This window comes from Mycteria americana, chromosome 9, assembly GCF_035582795.1.
Source record: "Mycteria americana isolate JAX WOST 10 ecotype Jacksonville Zoo and Gardens chromosome 9, USCA_MyAme_1.0, whole genome shotgun sequence".
In the NCBI taxonomy this organism is placed as follows: domain Eukaryota; kingdom Metazoa; phylum Chordata; class Aves; order Ciconiiformes; family Ciconiidae; genus Mycteria; species Mycteria americana.
The window spans coordinates 19026586-19047341 of NC_134373.1; the positions used below are offsets into that span (position 1 = coordinate 19026586).

The 20756-nt window shown below is 40.0% G+C and overlaps 1 protein-coding gene across 4 annotated transcripts in view; it reads right to left on the bottom strand.

Moving 5' to 3' along the window:
- Positions 1–260: 260 nt before the first annotated feature.
- MTX2 (metaxin 2) overlaps positions 261–20756 on the bottom strand; it is a 35926-nt gene continuing 15430 nt past the window's right edge. Inside the window, exons 3-11 of one of the 4 annotated variants that reach the window (XM_075511410.1) lie at positions 13756–13836; positions 12170–12328; positions 8819–8891; positions 5661–5737; positions 4821–4913; positions 4052–4090; positions 3515–3640; positions 2773–2849; positions 261–760 (exon numbers count right to left, since the gene is read on the bottom strand). In XM_075511410.1, the coding sequence (XP_075367525.1) occupies positions 550–760; positions 2773–2849; positions 3515–3640; positions 4052–4090; positions 4821–4913; positions 5661–5737; positions 8819–8891; positions 12170–12328; positions 13756–13776 (876 nt within the window). In that variant the 5' untranslated portion in view covers positions 13777–13836 and the 3' untranslated portion in view covers positions 261–549. The other 3 variants (XM_075511412.1, XM_075511413.1, XM_075511411.1) reach the window with 3 other exon arrangements.

Consider the following 20756-nt stretch of genomic DNA (forward strand, 5'->3'; position numbering starts at 1 on the left):
CACAAAATAAGAAGTGACTGAATAAAATCACACCACTTGTGTGCCGCAAAGCTCCGAGGCATTTTTGTCACTCCATTCCTGAATGACTTCTGGCTGAGGCAGGCAAACTTACAATCTCTAATGAGTCGTTTCATTCCCAGCTTAATACTTCTAACTAGTTTACCCTACAACTGTCTTCTGCGTGTCCTGCCAAGAGGATCCCACTCGTTAACTACAGAGACATAAAACTTAGTAGGAAAGGCATTTAGAAAGATCAGAGAGAAACTTTTTAAAGGATTTTATTTTTTTATACAGATACAATATTTTTTCAAGGTCACTTTAGAGTAAGTGGCATACAGGCTATTAAAATGGAAGTGCCCATACAGTCATTTCAGGTTAAATGTGCACAGTATATTCTACAACACAAAACTGCATTTAGAGTTTTTTCTTGCTCCAGAATGATTTGGCAGCTTCAAAAAGCTAACACACATTTCCATTCTCAAAATCAATTCATTGAACAACAAAACCCAAAACTGAAACGCAATCCGCTCCAACCACCACCCAACACGCTTATCTCAGTAAGGACCTCTTAGCAGATCGGGCTGCAACAGTTGCAGAGCTGTCTTTATCATGACCCTCAAAGTACTGCTGCTCTATTCGCCGACAAAAGGCTGTGAGATTACTGTAGTTTTTCACTTTTTCAGAGAGTTCATCAGTGGTGAGTTGAGTAGTAAGGATTGTGAACAGATGTCCAAATACCAGAGCATCTAATTCAGTTGGTCTGTAAAAACAAACAGAAAAAAAGAACAGGTATTTTGGAAGGCAAGTCCTGATCAAGAAAAACCCTGCTGTTCTGAATAACTTTTGGATAGCCATGCAGTCTAAGAACTGGGAAGAAAACAGACAACATTGAACTTGCCAAATGCATGAAAACTGTGTATACAGCATATAAGCATACTGCTAGTTCTCAGTATGGCATCTTTCTTTGCTTTTGGTAGCTTGGAAATGTGGAAATAACACTTCTTAAAAGGGGCAGAGTTACTGATCCAATATCAAACCATGCTCCACCTTTTAGTTCTGTAACAAGGGCAAATGCTTATCAGGTCTTTTGGGGGTTTTTCTTTTTCCTCTGCAGATGTATATAAAAAAAACCCCAGCTATTATCTCACAGAGAAAAAAAAAAAAAGAAGAGGGGGGAAAAAAGCATAAAACCCCTATTCCCTTTTTGTCTTTTTCAATAGCCAGAAACTATTCAACCAATAAGAAAAGGAGCTCCAGGGTGACAGCAGCTGGAAACATCTCATTTTTGAAAGGGCACTACACAGAGGAAAACAGGTATTTTGGGAAACAGAGGTCTATTGAATGTTTGGAGTCCTACCTTATTTTAGGTACAAGCCTTCTGAATTGTCATCTTGGACCTTTGTATATAAGTAGCCCATGTGCAAAAAAGATTTTTTTTCAAATATATTAATAACTTAAGAGTCGTTCATTACTAGTGTTAAAGGCAAGCAGCATGAGGGTTTTCTAATTGATAATTTTTTTGCCTTTCTACTTGTGGATCACTAAGAACTCTCCAGTGGAGATGTGGGCCCTTGTATAACAAACTTTAATCTGTCAGCAACAGGCTGCTTCTCTTATTTACCTCTTACAGACTCCCAGAAGTCACAGACTTAAAAATACTGCACTGAGAACACATTCTCTCTCAGTAATAGTTCAGACAGCTAAAAAGCTTAAAGGTTGAAACTGTACCAAGAAAGCCTGGTTAACAAACAACAAAAACAAAATCCCCAAGCTACAATTCTTTACAAATACAGAAAGAAAATCTAGGAGATACTATCTTTAAGAATGATTTGAGAAGATGCCAATCAAACTCATCTTCTATAATGCATATTTCTGTATCCACTCAATTTACACTACCAACCTAGTCTCAACTTGGAAAAGATTAACGGGCAAAGACACATGCAGAAAAGTAACCAAGACCATATGCTGCCTTTTGAAGACATCTCCCTGTCCAAATGTAGTTAACTGAAGTCCAGACCTGAGCATTTCTAGTCTGGTCTATGCAGAGAAGACAAGAGGGAGCTAATGTGATGTTATTTAAATCCATAACATTTCAAAAAAACTGAATTATTGGAGAAAAAAAAAAAAGAGGCATTTTGCAATTGGAAGAAAGGAGTGAAAGCAGAGGACGTCCCATGAAGGCCAGGTTGTTCCTTTTTTCTCTCCTGGGAATGTGAATCTTAGTTTTCACTTTGCAACTGATCCTTTGTTGGTACAAGGCTAGCTTCTCCCCCAGTTCTTACAACTCACAGGCACCCTTACGCTAATTCAGTTCATTCAGAGCTGCCGCTGGCGTTAAGAAGGGCAAGAGAAGCTGTCCTGGTCAGGATGGCATGATGTACACTCACTCCCCTGTACCTAGTAGAGAATGTTACCCAAGAAATACAAGTAAAGCTTTAAATGTATCATTTTTAATAAGAAACTAACTGTATAAAGGTTTGCATGTGTAGCCTACATAAGTTGTGGTAGAATCCATAGAGAAGATAAGCAGGAGTAAAACTAAATCATAAATAACAAAAAAAAACCAACAGAAACTTACAGAAACTTTCCTTTTACAACCTTTAATTACTTATTTCTGAAATTTCATGTTTATATTCCAGTCACACACTTGTATTTCCTCAACTAATCATGTAGCATTAAAATAAAACAGGAGTTTTCCATACATATATATATGTGGATGTATATCTATATCTTGTATTCCTGGATGTAATATTTCAGTAAAGAGTAACTTACTGCTTATTGAAGAAATATGGTTGTGTTCCTAATCTCTGGGAGAGAGCCTGACAACACTGATCTACGTCTTCAAGCACCTATCAAACCACACAAGAGATAAAAGATCCATATTGTCAGGAAATACCAACATTGCAAAAATAACCTCCTTACTGTATTTGCACTGACAGTGGGAACAAGGAACATACAATGTTGGAACATCAAAAGCTGTTAAAGTCAGTCAAACCCACACAGTAGGGAGGTAGCTAAGTGTTACTCAGTCTAACATTTGATGTAAAGCAATTCTGATTAAGTGCTTCCCATAACATTTATAACTTAGCTTAATTAAAGATACTAACTTATACCTCAAAACTGCCTTTTTTGGTTGGTTTTTTTTTGTTTGTTTTTAAGACCTCTGACAAGGGAAGCCACAATCCTGCAAGGCGTCCCTATTAATGCCATACAGGAAGTGGGGGCTGGAACTTACAACCTACTTTCAGGACTACGGCCTAAACTAACATCACCCGAGATGTACGCTCACGGTAAGGCATTCTTCCTCCCACCCCACCGGGTTGCACACAATTTAAGATTTATTGCTGCTGAAGGCAAATACCTGACTCCAGATAATGTTTTAAGTACAGAATATATTTTTTATTACATCTGTTTCAAGAAAGTATTACTCTCCACAGCCTTTAAAAAAAAAAAAAAAAAAGAAAGAAAAAATAAAACCAGGGTAAAGAAATAAAGCTTCACTTTCCATACTGACCTGTTCAAGTGTCTTGCCAGCCCATCCAATGGCTTTCATCTTTCGCCTTACCTCCCATTGCTTCTGATACGACAAAATGCGGTTAAGAGGCCATGGGTAAGGGGAACCATACCTCGGGTGAGTAATCTTTGTTTAAAAACAGAAAGGTACTGTGTTACAATGTAAGAAAATAACAGATACCTCTACGCACAAAATAGCTAATATTCACATATTTCTATCAGAAAGGGAGCTGTAAAAGAGAAAGCGAGTTGTGTGATATGCTGTAATTATTTGCACAGAATTTATAGTTTGCAGCATAACCATTTAAAACTATTACTTCAGAAACATATACAAAACCCGTATCTGTTTTGCAGTCAGCTACCTCCAGTAATGACACAACTTCCCTAAAATGTATATGCAAGCGAAATTAAAGTGAAAAGACTGTATCATTAATGGTATAAACCTCAATGTTTCATTTATGAGTAGGGACTTGCAATTGTGAGCAAAAGTGTTTTCTCATTAAATTTTAATTAAGATAAATGCTGCAGAACCACTCACCTCCTCTACTGTAACATCATCACACCACTGGAGATAGAGCTAGGAACAGAAAGAACACTTACTAAAACTTTCTAATAAAGGAGAATACAGAGACAATCATTTCTCACTAGTAGAATTTTCTTTTCTGTATTAGATTAAATTTCCATTTAATTCTTTCTGTAGACCTCTGAATGTAGAAAAAAAATTAAAACTGGAAGGAAAAAGCCCCGTTGCGAGTTCTTACTTTGCCAGCACCAGGACCAAGCAGAGACTGAAGGCTCGCTCCCGTTGCCCATGCCACACACGACTCAGCGCACAGGTTACCAGCCCTCAGCCACCTGCAGCTTGCCAGCATTTCCAATGCTGTTCCTGAGCTGGGATTGTACCACGTTCACTGGCCACGGACGTGAACCACAGGGGATCCCAGCCTCCCACTAGGCGCATGAGCACGCACACCGTGGAAGGTGACAGCAGGGTGCCTGGCCAGCTGTGGGGTGGGGTAGGATCCCAGGAGCCACCGGCATTTTCCATCTGTGGAAATCGGTTACTTCTACAGCCACGTGACACGCTTCAGGTAGGTCAGGGAAACCATACCTGTGGCTTGTGTCTACGGGAACATCTCAGCAAGCAATCCTTAGGGTACAGAGAATTTATTCCTGCCTCCCTTCACCTCAAAAGTTGATGACCTAATCTAAGAACAAGCAGTATTTCCAATATAGGGAAAAATGCTAAAGCTTTCTTGCCTATAATCACTTATGTAAGTGTGTGGAGTTACTATGGTTTGCTGTACCTCTGCTGTCAAGAGCATATTATTGACTAATTCCATGTAGGCTTTCATCTCAGCTTTTTGGACTTCATCCAACCCATCACTGAGAGAATGGCCCTAATGGGGAAAAGAAAAAAAAAAAAGGCACACATGTAAGAAAGGATATTGGAATATTCAGCAATGCCTGACCCAAGGACCTTTGAAGTCAGTGAGCTTTGGCTCAGATCCTGATCTCTTACATAGTTCAATAACAAATTACATATGCTATTTTTACATACAGTGTCCTTTAGAATTAAAAAATAAATCATCATTATGTAATATAGCTAATCCACAAGAAATGTAGCCTAGTATCAGTTATCAGTGAACACTGTTTGAGCACATAGCCTCCTGGTTACTGTTCTCTGTGGCAAGAAGTAAACACAAGTTTACATCTGTGATACAGCTTTATCAACTGCACAGTGAAAAGACAATGTTTTTAAAAATATGGGGCGGGAGGGGACGGGGGGGAGGCAAAGGCAAATTTAAACAGTATCTGACACTTCAAGATTTAAAGCAGTCAGTTCTGTTTTTAAGAGCTCTGAGACCCAGAGACAGGGCACATAGAAAAACAGTCTCAGAAACTGGCACTGGTATGCAGCTATCCCACATAGAATTTACTTCCAGAATTTGAGTCCATGTCAAAGAAAAACATTTCCACCTCAACAAACTCCTATTCCAGGATATCTTTCTTTTAAAACAGCACTAGATTTCTACACTGTTTTAACAAATTAAGTAACATTCCAGAAGAGCACACCAAATCAGCACAATGCGAAGCAGGATTAACATGCTATTCAGTAGTTGATGAAAACAATGTACTATTACTACCTTGGCTTTTACAAACTGGACTATGGGCCCAAGTTCAGATACGACTTGATTTCCCACATGAATAAAGGGTACTTTGCCTGTAAAATGAGAAATATATTTTAGTAAGAGGTTTTTATACATGTAAAACATCATTTCCAATTTTCAAAGCAATTAAATATTGCAGGTACACCTGAACATCAGTGGTTTTGTTCAAATGAGCAGAAGTAAAGCTCTAACACAGCTCACCCACCAAACTTTTGTACTAACAAACATCTTCCTCCTGATCTTCCTCCTCCTGAACCTCTTCTACATGCAATACTTGCAATTGTGGATTTCAAAGTTATTAAGTGAGATCTATCAACTTGTGTTTTAATAATGAATTTTGCTTTGCTGGAAAGACTTACTTCAATGTTTCTCTGAAGTACAGCTGGGAAATCCCAGGAAAGCAGACAGAGCCCTTGGCTAGTTTTACGACACAACGCGTTCCCACCCTCCCTTCCAACCCACTGGCGGGGAAAGGGCTGCTGAAAGGATGATGGGAGATGTGGCACTGTGCCCAGAAAAGCAAGCAGGGGGAAGTGCAAATGCACACTCAGCAAGCAGGGTCTTGACTCTCCCTCCTCCAGTCCTTCAGATTTCCAACAACTGGGCCAGCTGGCTCCTGTTGGCTGCCCCAGTCTTCACCCTCCAGTTGTGAGCTGGCATTTTTGAGCCCCCATGGTCCTGGGGTCAGGAACAGGTTGTCAGTATGAGACCCACAGCTTCACGATCTGGGGGCTGGGAGGGGGAAGGAGGTTCTTGATCATCATGGAAGCAAAATGGAGTTAAAGCTTAATACTAGTAAGGCTCAACATTCAGTCTATGAAGCTGAGCCCTGAGGGTCCAGCTTGGAGCAGGGCTAAAAACAGCCAGTCCTCAAAAGGAGACTGGGAAATGACTGTGTCACTGGTGGAACTTGTTGGGGGGTGAAGGGCTCCCAAGTCTGTATGCACCACCTTCTCTGCTTGGTAACTTTTCTTAGATGCAGAACTGAGCCAAAGCTTTAAGGCAGGCAGAGATACAAGAGGAAGCCCTGTTACACAGCAAGCCACAAAGAATGACAGAAGTTGCCTTATGCCCCTTTTTCCCAGCTCTCAACATGTGAAGCTGAGGGCTCCTGCTCCAGTCCACCCAAAGCACATTGGTCATTCTGAAAATCTTCCTCCAAATGCAATTGACAAACATCAACCTTAAATTTAAGACTAAATCTTGTAGGATTACTTACATGATTGCAATCGTCCATAAAATGGAGATAAATCCTGGATGTTTTGTATTACTGAGAACATGCTCATGCCCAAAGGCAGTAAACGAGCCTGCCCCATGCAGTGGGGCACAGCACACTTACGTTCCCGCCTCTCGCTGTGGGCAAACTCTGCTCTCGATAGACAGCCCAAAGAGCAAGATCAGTACCTGCCTGTCTCCAAATATCTTATTAGCAACACATTCACTCTTTTCACTGAAACACAAAAAACCTACTGTTCAGCCTAGCTCAAACACAGTTCATGCTAACACCAGATTCAGTCATGGTTTTTATCATGAGATTCACTTCTCACTGGCTCGATCAGCCTAAGGGTAATAAATGAAGTGCATCACACCAACAAAGGCTTCATCTGCATCCATACGCTGCTTGTTGCAGAAGGAAACGCAGACCTCTCTGAGCTGCAGAATTCAGCGGTTTCAGTCAGACTGTACTTCACACACCAAGACAATCTTTTGGTATTCTGCTTTTGACTCCCTCAGAATGGATTTCGTCATTACAGCGACTATGAGATAAACAACCATCCCCCCAAAACGATGAGATGCAGATCTGTCTGCTGCTGCTGTCAGACAGAGGGAGGTGGGGAGGGAGAAGGGAACAAATGAAAACCTCCTCTGAATTATCATGAAACAATCAAAATATTATAAAGAAAGGAAATGGGGAAAGTAAATAAAAACAAGAACTCCAGGAGTAAGGGCAAAAAGAGCACATGTATTTCTACCTACAGTTAAAACTGAAGCAGTATCATTTTCCCCCTTGTGCTCCTTGTTTTCAGCAGAAGGAAGGAAAGGTTCAGATCCACATTATAACATCAGGGGCATGGGGTGCGGGTGGCAGAGAAGAGAGAGTATGCAACTGTCACCAGCCCTACTCCTGTGCGTGCAAGATGCTCCTCTGTGCACGGATTCAGCATTTCAAAGCTGCCTTTACTTACTAACGAATAATTTATATACCTCCATATTTTGCTGTACTTTCACTGCTGCCCAGCAACTGGTTTTTGGGGTTTTTTTTTGTTTGGTTGTTTTTTTTTAAATAGCACAATTCCAGCTTCTTTGACTGAAATATCAGTAGCAGCAGCAGAATCCATAGAGTTGGCAGGCATATACTGACAGGCACTTCCATGTGGCAGGCATCAGCCAAAGCCAAGTAATCAGTAAATAAGTATCTTCTCACACAATGAAAATCTGAGGAGGAGTGCAAGGATTACCAGACTTTTGCGCCCTGCATTCAGCAATTCTCTCTGATTTTTAGGCAACCTTCTGGAGCCAGCCTCTGGAGGTTTTTAGGCAACCAGTCAACTCCAGCAGAAGGTTGACTCTGTACCCTTCTGATACTTATTGTTGGTGGGTTTAGATTTTTTTTCCGGTCTCATGGATCAGAGGAAGATTTAAAATCACCTGTCACCCCTGACAGTGACGATGCACCCTTCAGTCTTCTCCTGTATCAACATCCTGGCAATCATCTTCCAGACAGGGTAACAAAAGATACTCCTCTGGTGTTGTCTCACCCCAGCAATGGGAAAATATAACAGCATTCACTGGAATATTCCCTGGATGCAGAATAAAGCCACTTTTGGAAATCTAAGTCTTTCTGCTTCAGGACACAACTACTCTCAGGCGTTTTACAGAATGTCTGCCAGGCATTTAACTATCTGACTGCTATATATAGGTACTGCAGTCACAGGCACGGTTACACATTGTGCCAACGTTACTTTGCATTTGACTGTTTTAATTGTGTAGAGGAGAAACTGCGCTGGAGAGGAGGGGGGAAGGCAACCCACACACGGTAGCACTGACCGACTGTTATCAGCAAGACAAGGCGCAGTTGCCATGGTATCAAAATGGAGGTATAACGTAGTAATCTTAATGAAGGCCACACTTACCAGATGGGGACATGTACTCGGCATTTGCCCTGCAAACCACCCGGATTGGCAGATTGCACATTTGCAAAAAGGCCTGGAAACAAAGAGTCACATTTAAAAAGCATTAATACACCAGTGACAAATAAGCGTGTTATTCTCAATACATTTGACTATGTTTTAGCTAGTTCTTAGCACACGCTTAGGAAGTATAGCTCCTTACATACTGCTTTTAGGAAGAAAGAAGGGTAGGTTAAAGAAAAACAAGATTTTCTAACTTCCTTAGACATCTGTTCATTATCCAGTCATTGACTGGAATTCTTCTAATGAAATTTCATCTACTTTTACTGTTTTTCTTCAAGATGAGCAAAGAAGCAGTATCTGACAGACACAATTAGTGCTGTGGCTGTACAAAATTAAGTGACATTTTGCCCCTCCTGAGAACCATAGTACTTGCTTCTTCTGGCTAAAGCTGGCTAACCAAGTTCACATTGTGTAACACAGCAAACACATATAGCGCCTTCCCACATTACATTTACAATAGCTGCCAGAAGTTTTGCTCTATCATACTGTCAGAGCACAAGTCTGCTTTGGGAGGAAGTATTTATTATCTGTAATTTACGTGAATCATGGAGTGCATAAGTGATCGATTTACTGTTTCTATCTGTAACCTTAGATCCAAAGCATACTCAGTAGGATACTGACTTTTGTCGGCACCTGCCATCACCACAAAATCCTTAGTGTGTTTCTGTTGAAATAGAAAAATATCAAGAAAAATACTTGCAATTTGGACAGGATGTGGCAAATAAGGAACTTCTTAAACCTCTAGAGTCTCTCACAACTCAGCTGAAGTCCTAGCATTCATTTTGTCTTTGCAATTAGGCAGGTCAGAATTCCATATTCCAAAATTAAACCTATTTATTATTTTACCACACAGTGGCTTGAGGTTAAAAAAGCCTACACCAAGAAGGCTACCACCATGAAGAAAACTGCTGCTGTAACTTGGCACTTTCTACATGAGCTTCCTCCTAGCTCTTCAGTTTGCTGGATCTGGCAGTAAGCTGCATGCTTACAGCTTTAGATGCTCAGACCCTAATCATAGACATCAAAGTAACCCAAACCTTAACCTTGAGATTGCTCATCTCTGCACTAAATGAGACCGCAAGGCAGGAACTAACATTGGCATCAGCCCTGTTCCTAACTTTGTGGCTTCTGTAGTACCCACAGAGCAAACAAAAATAACCCAAACAGCCCCTCTCCTTTCCCCTGCACTCTTCAAGTCCTTTATTCCCAAACCCTAATCCAAGCACTGATACTAACTATATCCCGGGGAAAAAAGCCAAAAGCTTTGGTCCTTTTCCAACCAAATCCAAGAACTGCACAGTCCATTACGACACTTGGCTCTTGCAGGTTTAGATGACCTAACTCAAACCCAAATCCCAATTTAAAGCAAGGAACTACGGTCGCAAGCTGCTAAGCAAGATACTAATTACGGCTGATGAGAGCCCACCTCAGAACTGTAGAGGCCCTGCAAAACCCACCACAAACATGGGTTTCTACATCTTTTGATTTCCTCAGCCTAACTCTAATTTAACGAGCTGCTTGGGAGCAGAGAGAGAGAGAGAGAGAGAGAGAGAGAACTAGTCATGGTCAACATCAGCCAAATACTGCAAGTCCTGCACTACTTAGCAATAAACTGGTCTCTAGAGTGCCAAAACCTCATTCCAACCAGAACCTCTATCACCGCTTAATGGAGCAACTATGATCCAAAGAAAATACAGGGCACTGGCCACATTTGACACAACCCCACTTTCTCAGTCTGTGCGTCCACCAGAGTCCACCAAAAATCAATGCTCTTCCTGTCTTAGCATCCCAAACTCCATGCAAACAGTAATACCCAAAGGACCAATTCTTAAACAGGAATTTAAGACATCGGTCTGTCTCAGTCCTAGATCTCTTCCTTTGCTTGCTGGCTCTGTAGGATCTAGCAATGTCCAGACTGTTCCAGCTACTGCTATATGCATCACGTTTTCTGCCCAAACTGGGGCTTCACATGCAACTTTTTTGGAAATAGCTAAGAGACAAGAATGCAGAGACTTTAGTTTAGATTAAATACATACTCCTCCACCATTGCTGGACACGGTGTAACCCACCAAAAACATGCACTCTAACTCAACTGGTACACATACTTGGTTCTTCTGAAAGCTCTACCAGTACCTAACATCTCAACAGTACTGTAGTGGAACCGATGGTATCAAACAACAGCTTCAAAGAATTTCATCTTTGGGTGGGAGGAGTGGAATGAATTTGTACCATATTACTTAATCCTTAGCTGTTGAATTTCATCTCAAAAATATGTGAAGTTTCATTTGGTCTAGGCTTACCAAATGAATTTCCTTCTCAGTAAGACACTAAATTAACTCTGCAATTCTGCATTAAGCTAGAGATTAATTTTGGAACTGCCATGTACTATTCTCACTGCAAGTTCAGAAGAAAAAAAGTCTGAACTGCACTGGAGTTAGGGCAACACATGAATAACTGAAAAGCTTGTAAGTGCAGAGACACATTTAAGCAAAAGGAGGTGAATCAGACAACTATTTTTACTTTCTCATATCAGCGTGTCAAAAATGAGACATGCTGGCACAGAACACTTAGGTTACATGAGTTGCTTCAGCAAATTATTGCCTACTGTACATTGTATTGTACATTGGCTCCCATATAGTACAAGGTTTCTACCAAAAACACAGTTTGTGACTGTGAAAAACAGTCCTTAGCATAGATGCTAAACTATAAATAAAATCTTTTCAGTGTAAAGAGTTCAGCCAAGTTTCCATCAAAAACCTGAACTAAATTCCATCAAAACCTTTCTCTCTCTCCTTCTCCTCAATAAACATCCACAGAACAAGGAACATCAACCTTTATTACATTTGGCAGGGAAATTCTACCTCAGTCTCTGGCCTTGTGCAAAGGGGATCGAGAATATGTTGCCATTTCAGCATCTTGGAAATGCAAACACACTGGGTCCATGTGCCTTTTTTGCACTTTGTAAAGAAAAGAGGAGAGAGGAGGTTGAACTAGAATTGAGCTCTAATGTGGGAACAAATATTAACTAAATAAAAATGTTCACTGCTCTGCATAATAAAGAGCAGATTCTAGAAAGCTTAGAAATAAGTCAGTCTACCCTCAGTGAGGTTTAAAGAAAAAAAAAAGAAACCCTGAAGTAAACACCAAACCAAAAACCTGAGAAAACTTTCTTGGAATAGTCATCTCCAGTTCTGATGAACATCTTGTAGATGGGAGACGAGAACTGAGTTTGAGAAACTGAAGAGTGATTCAAGATTAAAATTGGGTAAATCCATCTGGTTCTGTGCTCACCCCAGCAGTCCTCCTGCGAGGTTCAGAAACACTGACCACTGGAGCTGCCTCTCCAGCAGCCTTACACGGCCTGTTCCAGCAACCCCCTTCCACATCCACGTGCCAACACCTATTCCACTTCAGCCTTTGTCTGTAATTGGGATCAGCTTTATATGAGTGCTGAAATAGTAATGAAAATACAAAAACAAGAGAAAACAGAACAGCAAAAATGCTGAAGACAAAATCATTTAATGCCATACAATAAACCTAAAAAAAAAAAAACTAAAAACTGCTATTATGTCTTTAAAAAGATAGAAGCCCAGGGAACTAAAGACCAGTATGTGGAGCTGGAATTTGTACCCAAAGCATGACCTATTCAATTTCAAGTGCTCCTTAAATATTGTTCTGCAGGAAAGTGAAGGAAAGCTCCACAATAAGAGAGAAGTTTAATCCTTACTGGATCTACACTTCTGAACTAATCATTACCTAGAGAAGTAGGCCAGCATTCATTTCTTGATCCAGCTTAAACTAATGGTCCACTGGATAGCCTTCAAGTTGACTAAAAATACATGTCAACTGATAAGAGCAGACAGTACTATCCCAAACTATGAGGGCTCAGCCTAGGAAATAAGCCTTACAATTTGCATTGCTGTGAGAGTATTTACATTCTTTCATTGATGTGACTGACAGGCTTTGGAAATTATTAGTACTAACAACACAGGTGTGCTTGACTTTTCTAGCACAGTAAATGCATTTCATATTTATGGAAATTATGGTTTCTTTTAGAAAAAGAGATGGTCAAGGATCGTGACCAATGCATTCTTATAAGTATCCACTGCCAGAAAACCTCAATTTTTTTTCTGATGCATTCAATTAGATAAATTAGATTTTAGACAATAACTGATGTTAGACAGTAAGTGGCATGAACCAAAATAGTTGAAATTGGCACAGATCAAATAAATCCTACAGAGAGAATATAGGACAAAGCAGCAATTTTTGTGAGTCTTCATCCCATTTAATGCTTTAGCTCAGTGATCAAGGGAGATTTGTTCCCTTTTTGACCACTCATGGAGAATGTCAAGAACCAGCACATTTGGTGTGCAGATGGTATCAGACCGCCATGGCTTCCAACTCTGATAAAAGATGCAGTGGAACACTGACTATTCCAGCTGAGAGCATCTTGTTTCCCTTTGGGTACCGCACATACATAATTTCAGCAGGCAACTAAACCCTTGCTTTTCTTGTGAAACCAACAGCAAATGGGACTGAGCTCAGCTCCTCTGAGTGCTTTTGGAGTGAAGGGCGAGAGATTGAAGGCTGAAAGCACCCCAGTGCAGTTCTGCTGAGATTTATGAAGATATCAACACCTCTTCAAAGACACAGCATCAACAGCTGAGCAATCTGAAAGATCAAGGGCCCAGGCTTATTCTAGTACATCAGAGATTATTGTTAATATCATAAATTTGGCTGATCAATTTAAAAAGGGACTGAAAGGGGCCAACTGAATTCCAAGTGGCACATAAGCCAGTCAATCAAGCCCTTGTGAAAATTCACCTAAAAATGGTAAGCAAGACGGTAACAGAAAAATTAGAAACAAGACACTTAACTGAGCACAGCCTAACTGTCATGCCTTGCAAAGATGCTTGTAATTCCAAAGAACAGCATTAAATTTTCCGCTCACTTCTCCTCTGGGAAAAAAAAAAAACGTACTAGCACAGAATGAACAGGGTGACTATTGTAGACCACAACGCGGATCTCCTCCAGCACCTAGGGTTCTCACGCAATAATACTACAGCAGTTGCAGTTCTTCAGAATAAGAAAAAAAAATTAGCTCTTATGTCTGTAGTAAAACTGGTACACGTTACTTCATCTGAAGTTTTCTGCTCCAAAGTAATTGTAAAGATGGTCACTGAAAATGTTTATTGATACTTTGAAAACAACTCTTCCAAACAAACTCTAAGCAGGGAAAGGAAAACTGAATTCCTACTGGAAAGGATAAACTTTTTTTTTATGCTTAATACCTATCCAATGAGTTAACTATTTGGATCAATTCATAGAGAGGAGGGATTAACATTCTTATTTCCCCTTGGCCATGTTACAGAAGATCAAGCGATAACTGCCCAATAGACTTTATACAAATAAAGGAAACTTCATTCAAGCATAAATATACAGAATTCACTACAACTGAAGGACATCAAACCAAAATGCTCAGGCTTTTAAAAGGAATGAGTAATTTCATGGCTCATACTAGTTAATGCAGCATAAAACAAGGGTAATGAAATCTCAGATTGGGAAGAACTGAGTTTATTCCCCTGGCATCAGCAGGAGTGCCTCCTTTATCCATATGTTCCACTGATTATTTGCATTTCTGTAATTTTAAAAACAGGGGCCCGATTTCTTGTGCAGTATCAGCATTGGTCAATGACTGAAGCAGACATCTGGAAAGCTGTCCAGTTTAGTAACTTATGTTCAATATAATGTCTGCTACAAAAACTTTTCTCTAAGTTATTTCTGGAACAAAGTGTGTCCTTTCTTTGGATGAGGTTAATGTGAGAAACAGATAAAGGTATTAAAAAATAAAGATTTGGCTTAATAGGGTCTGTCAGCTTCTCTCCCATGCATGCTCTGTCTTTCTTCCCTGCAGGCTAACAGTCTCCCCTTCTCATGCTCTTCCAGCCTCTCTACCTGTAGCATCACCTACTCTTCTGGCACCTGGGAAGGGAGAAACGTGAACAATATATTTTTAGCAATGCCACCTCTCTTCTTGCAGACTGAAAGCACCGAGTCTACAAAGTTGCTACTGCTTCTGTGCACCTTGTTTTTAATAGAAGATTTTGCTGTAGACAGGGAGGTGGAGAGCTGCTGCAAGCCCACGAGGAGAAACAGAGGAGAGGGAGGAAAAAAGGTACCACCAGATGAATTATGCCTGTACTTCCCTGCCCTCCCAATATTTACTGTTATAGACTAGGGAAGAAAGAGTGTGGGAGTGAGGACAACGAATTGAAGAAAAAGCATGGAGAAGCCTCTCGGTACCTTTCCTGCCCTACTGCACGTTGATCCACACAGGACTACGGTTTGCATTGCACTGCCGCCTTCTCCCACAGAGTAGTAGCATGAGCCACTCTGTTTTCAAAGTCAGCACGGAACAAGCCAGTTCATATTTTTGCTGTGAGAGAACGAAGTATCAGCAGCTATGTGAAAAGGGCTGATAGGAAGGCTTTGAGGTGACACTTGCTACAAAATTAATCAACAATCTTATGCCTATCATTCATTTCAATTGTGGCAGGTGACACCTCCTGCCAGAATTACAGAGTACATTTACAACAACAGTGTTGCTTAAAGGACACAATCAACTTAAGGCTTGTTTTGTTCTCTTATAGCCTGCCCAATTTCAAATTCAAAATTTAGGTAGTACATTGGATTTCAATTATCTAAAAAAAATTATCAGAGCAATCCCCTTTGGGCTGCTTTAGCACAGTTCAAAAGCCCAGAGCCCAGAAACCACAGCCAGCCACAGGGCAACTCACCCCACCCTCCCCTTCCTCCTCTTCCCACACAACTGACATTCCCATCTCCGGTGCTGCTGCCGCCCTCGAAACAATACAAGAAAGTGATGCCATTGTGTCCTCCTATGATGACAAGGATGGAAAATGACTGTGCATGAAATACAATGGGAAGGAATAGGAGAAGGGAGGGGGCAGTTTTGTATTTATTCCTACAGTTAATTGTTTTAGGTGCCATTTTTACTCTTGCTCTCCCTTCCTCTCTGCCCTCCCCAGCTAGGGAAGGGCTGTTTGGACACTGTCAGTTGGAAACATAACACACATCAGGCAGCGAATCGCCCTGTCAGAACTCCATCACAACGCTCTCCTCTTCCCCGCCAGTCCCCTCTCAGAATAATACACATGAGCAAACACATATACTCATTAAAAATGAGTTACAACTTGATGTAAATCATATCCAGATTGCAGTTTCTGAGATCAGAGGCAAGAATGAAATTACTTATGCCAAGACTCAAATAGTTCACAACTTACGTCCCCACATGAGGAACACTATTTTCAGATGGCACACTCCAGGCTTCATTTGAAGAAGATATAGTCATGATTAGTTTTTAATAAAGAACGAGCCATTCCAAGCCATCTCTTATTCAGCAGCACTTCTAAAAGCACTCGCACAATACTGTTGTGAAGAAAGAGTGAAAGGCGTTTTCTGTTTTCATTTTTACATTATTTCATGAGCATACAAAGGACAATATGTGATGACAACTAAAGAGTTATTCTCTACTTTATTGCAGGAACACATTTTAAAATTAAAAACCATGAACAAATCTACAGAATAATTCAGTTTTCATATCAAACAGCTGCAGACCCTGTAACTGAAATAGTGTGTCTAAGGTTATAAATGAAAACTGTTCAGTATCATTCTTTGAGTGACAGATTAAATTCCTAATCCAGTTATGGTAATGGCCACATTTGTAGTTTAACATAAATTAAGAGCTTAATTATATTTGTGACTATTTTAAACAAAATAACAAATTCCTTTGTACCTGTGAACGTAATTTATAGCAAAGCCACGTTCATTCTCCAAAACAATCTATTTTACACTGCAGCACAACACTGCTCTAATGGTATAATGTAATTCTTGTTGTAGAATGTGGAAAGAGTAGATTCACTGGTAGCACAGAGGTTTTGAAGATAAATGAAGATGCTATTCATTCAGGGGTAATTTCATCTTAGAACTATATGAAAGATGTTTCACTCACAAACAGTACCTGTATGGCTTGGGATTTAAGCATGTTTTCAGCTACAACGCAATGCTGCTAGATTGATTATGTTGATACTGCACTTCTCATCATGAAGAATCCCAGTTTTTATTCTCTTTAAAAAAGAGATTGTCAGATTTTCATTTCAGTACTAAGCCTTTGTTCAAGCCTTAGCAACAAGTTCAAATTTCTGCTAATGTTTTGTTTAGAGAAAAACCAAACCACAATTCATACACACACACCCCCCGCTAAAAAGGAAAAAAAAAAAAAAACAACCAAAAAACAACACAAATCTGTCGAGGGCAATTAATCATGCATGATTTACACATTTATTTGATTACTTGTTGAAGTAAATAAGCAGTTGGTCTGTGTAACACAATTTTAAATTGCCCAAACATCCTTCTGTCATTCAGGACTAAGAACAGACAATTCTAAATGCACTTTCCTGGAATGTATTAAGACCATTTACAAGGACATCAATTGCATAAGCAATTAATACATATCTTAACATAATGAGCTGCAGGCTCTATAACCTCAGGATAGCTATGAGAATTTCCACAATCCTGAACATTTTAGACAGCCTTTTAAGCAAGAATCTGAGACTACCTGCATAAAGATTTCAGAAGAACCTGTAATAACAGAGGCAGCCTCAACATCCACATTCTTCCTCCCTACAAGTTGGAACAGTGCACAGAGATGCTCCGCTCTGTCATTTGAGGCAAGAGGCCTGGCACAGCACAGCTGTATTAACCCCCTCCCTCCTATTCAGCACACTACGTCCACCCAGGCACTAAACAAAAAGGCTTTACCTGCACCGAGCATCAGTAGGGACACAGGGCCTGGACAGGCTCTCTGCTTCAGACTGAAATATAGTCTCCTGTGGTAATTCAGTTTTAATCCATTTAAAACACTATTTTTCCCTCCTTGAAGTTGTGGAGTTGTTTTGTTATTGAAATATAGTTGTGTATTCGCTTCTGGTTTCTGGTGGCTTTTTTTACTATGGTAAGTCTGATAAGCAGGAACACTATATAATGGAAGCTGTACAATAGGTAAGCGGAGAATGGTTTTAACCATGAGTCATGTTACCCAGGAGGTGCATGTGTCTTCACTAACTTCAACCGGAACAGGGCTGAACATCTCACAAGAAGAACAGAGCCTTCATTCTACATACAACATTTTCTTTCCTGTAGCTAGATAATCATTACTGGTTAGTCTTTTCCCTTGATTTTAATTCCTTTGCACTGAAAATAAAACTTCATTCAATATCAAGATTTTGCAGCTGAAGATCAAATGGGCTTCACTTTCAACAGGACTGTATAATACACTACTTCAAGTTAACAAACAAGGAGTGCAAACACCAAGATGTACCAGAGATAATGCACTAGCTCATTTGAAGTTATGTTGCATTTTCAGCAAATATAAAGAATCTGAACCTAGTAAAAGACAAAGGAATTGTTAATTTAGTCTGTTTCCAAGAACAGTGGGCAGAAGAGGAAATAAAAAACAAACAACAACAACAAAAACCTACCAGAATCAGCAGAGAGGTCCCACAAGATGAGGGATTTTTTTTTTGGTTGGTTGGGTTGGATTTTAACTATTGAAGGCACCAGCACAGTTACTTAGCAATTCCCAGAAGACTCTGTCCTGCACTCTCTTATCTGACATGCAGCTATAGTCAGGAGTCTTGATTTCATTGCACAATGAGAAGTCATAAGTCCAATGATTATTAAAACAGCAAGACTCAACCAACTTCCTATGTTCAATCCGCAGCCCTCACTACTCATTAATTCAAATAAAATGCCTGCAACAGTCTGTTACACCTACATTGAGAGTAACCTGCTTTGCTGTCTGCTTGATCTGCTCTGTTGACAAGAGGCACATGAAATGCCATCTGTGTTGCAGGGTTGTGAATTTTAAAACAGTCAACTTTTACTCTCACTAATTACTATGGCATTGGATTTTATTCTTTATTTCACATGTAGCTACCTGCATACATGTCCTCTGAGAGCTACCCCAGAGCACCGTTATGAAGAGGTGCTGTAAGGAGATTTTGAGAAAGATCTCAAAGACCAGTTGCAGCACATTTAGAATCTTGTTGTGAACCATGTTTCTTAAAGTTTTGATGGCAGCTGACTCCACATGCTCTTTTGATCAGAGGGACTCAAAATTCTGATGTGTTTTCACCACATGGAAGTTCAACAAGCCACGAACAAGCTATGTATCTGCTCTGGTAATACTCATGTGCCCCAAATCAGTAACAGGGGGAAAAGGAATGGCAATAGTGGGGAAAAAAGTTCCAGGTAGCAGCTCCTATTTCTCCTCCTATGCCCCATTTCCTATTTCTTCCTCAGGAAAAGAATGCCGCCCCCTCCCCCCCCCCCCCCAAAAAAAAAAACACCAGCAAAAAGATATCCAGTAAAAAGATAAACAGGCTCTCATCAGAATAAAAAGTAATTTCTAAAACAAAGGAACTCGCCAATTTCCTTATGCAAAACACACGAGTATATTTAAAGCTTTCGGATCACTAAGCTAGTAATAGATACCTACAGACCCTAGTATCATTTCAAAATGGATCAAAGACACCAAGGATAGCTATTCTTTCGCAGTCACAACCATGTTACACAGTTTCTTCAAAATAGATATGATTTCCCAATACAAAATTGTTCTATAAAGTTTAAGATCAGATATCTACCAGAGCCATATTTATAGTCATGGCTACTATCAGCTGTCCAGCTAGAGAATATTGAAGAAAAACAAGCATTTTTAATATATTATAGTTAATTTATCATCTAAGTGACATGTGTAGGATAACAATGGACTGGAAACAGTAAAGCAAAATGATGCATTAGAAAAGGAAATATTAGGGTTATGTTGTTGTTTCTTTTCTTTCTGTTTTAAATACAAGCCACACCTATAAGTATTGTTAGATGGTAAGAAAATTCATGAGAACCACAAAAAATACAGTTGCTGGAGTAAAAAGGAACACCAAGATCAAGTGAGCAACAAAAACACTTATTTGCATTACTGTGAGGCACAATATAAAATATACTGCACAAACAAATAAATACTGCCTTATTTATCTGGTGTATCAAAGATGACTCATCTTTCCAGCAAAGGATAAAGGTACCTTCTTGCTGTGATAGAATGTACTCTTAGAGGTATTTCTTAGATTGCCAGACTGGGAGGAAAAAAGTTAGAGATCCTGGAAGTACTTACCGTGATCAAATGATCCTAACCTTTTTACCGGTAATGTCAGTTACAGTCTCCAAGTGTCCCACTTTGGCTAAATGAGATGTGACCTTTCTGGACAGCCCTCAAAGGCTGCTTGCTCTAGCTGCTCCGAGCTAGACCACACACAAAAAGCAAGAAGCAGGGGAACAGTGCAACTCCCTACTACGCAAAGCAGCAGCAAAGTTTCTCAGAAGAACAGGAACCTTATAGACATCCTGCTCACCACCACTCTGACAGCCAGGCCCTCTCTACTAATGGGGAAAACATCCCCTCGAGATTTGGGGTTACTAAACTTAACAGGTTAATGGAGTTTACACGGACTTCGCAACCACAGAGGTGCTTTTAAGTCAATTAGAGATGCAAGTTTGTCAATTATATGGACTATTTCTAAAAACCGCATTGGATCTCAACTCTGTATACATGATGAAATTGAGAAAACCTACCAGAGACATATAGAGATTTGATGCCCACAGCATCAAGCAAATATGCCTCGAGTTTGGGGCAGTATTAGCTTTGAGAATTAAATAACCAGCAAGCATCATGCAAGATGTTACAAGACAAACTAGCATACCAAGTGACAAAAGATGGGAACTGTGCACAGTTCCCAGAGTAGGT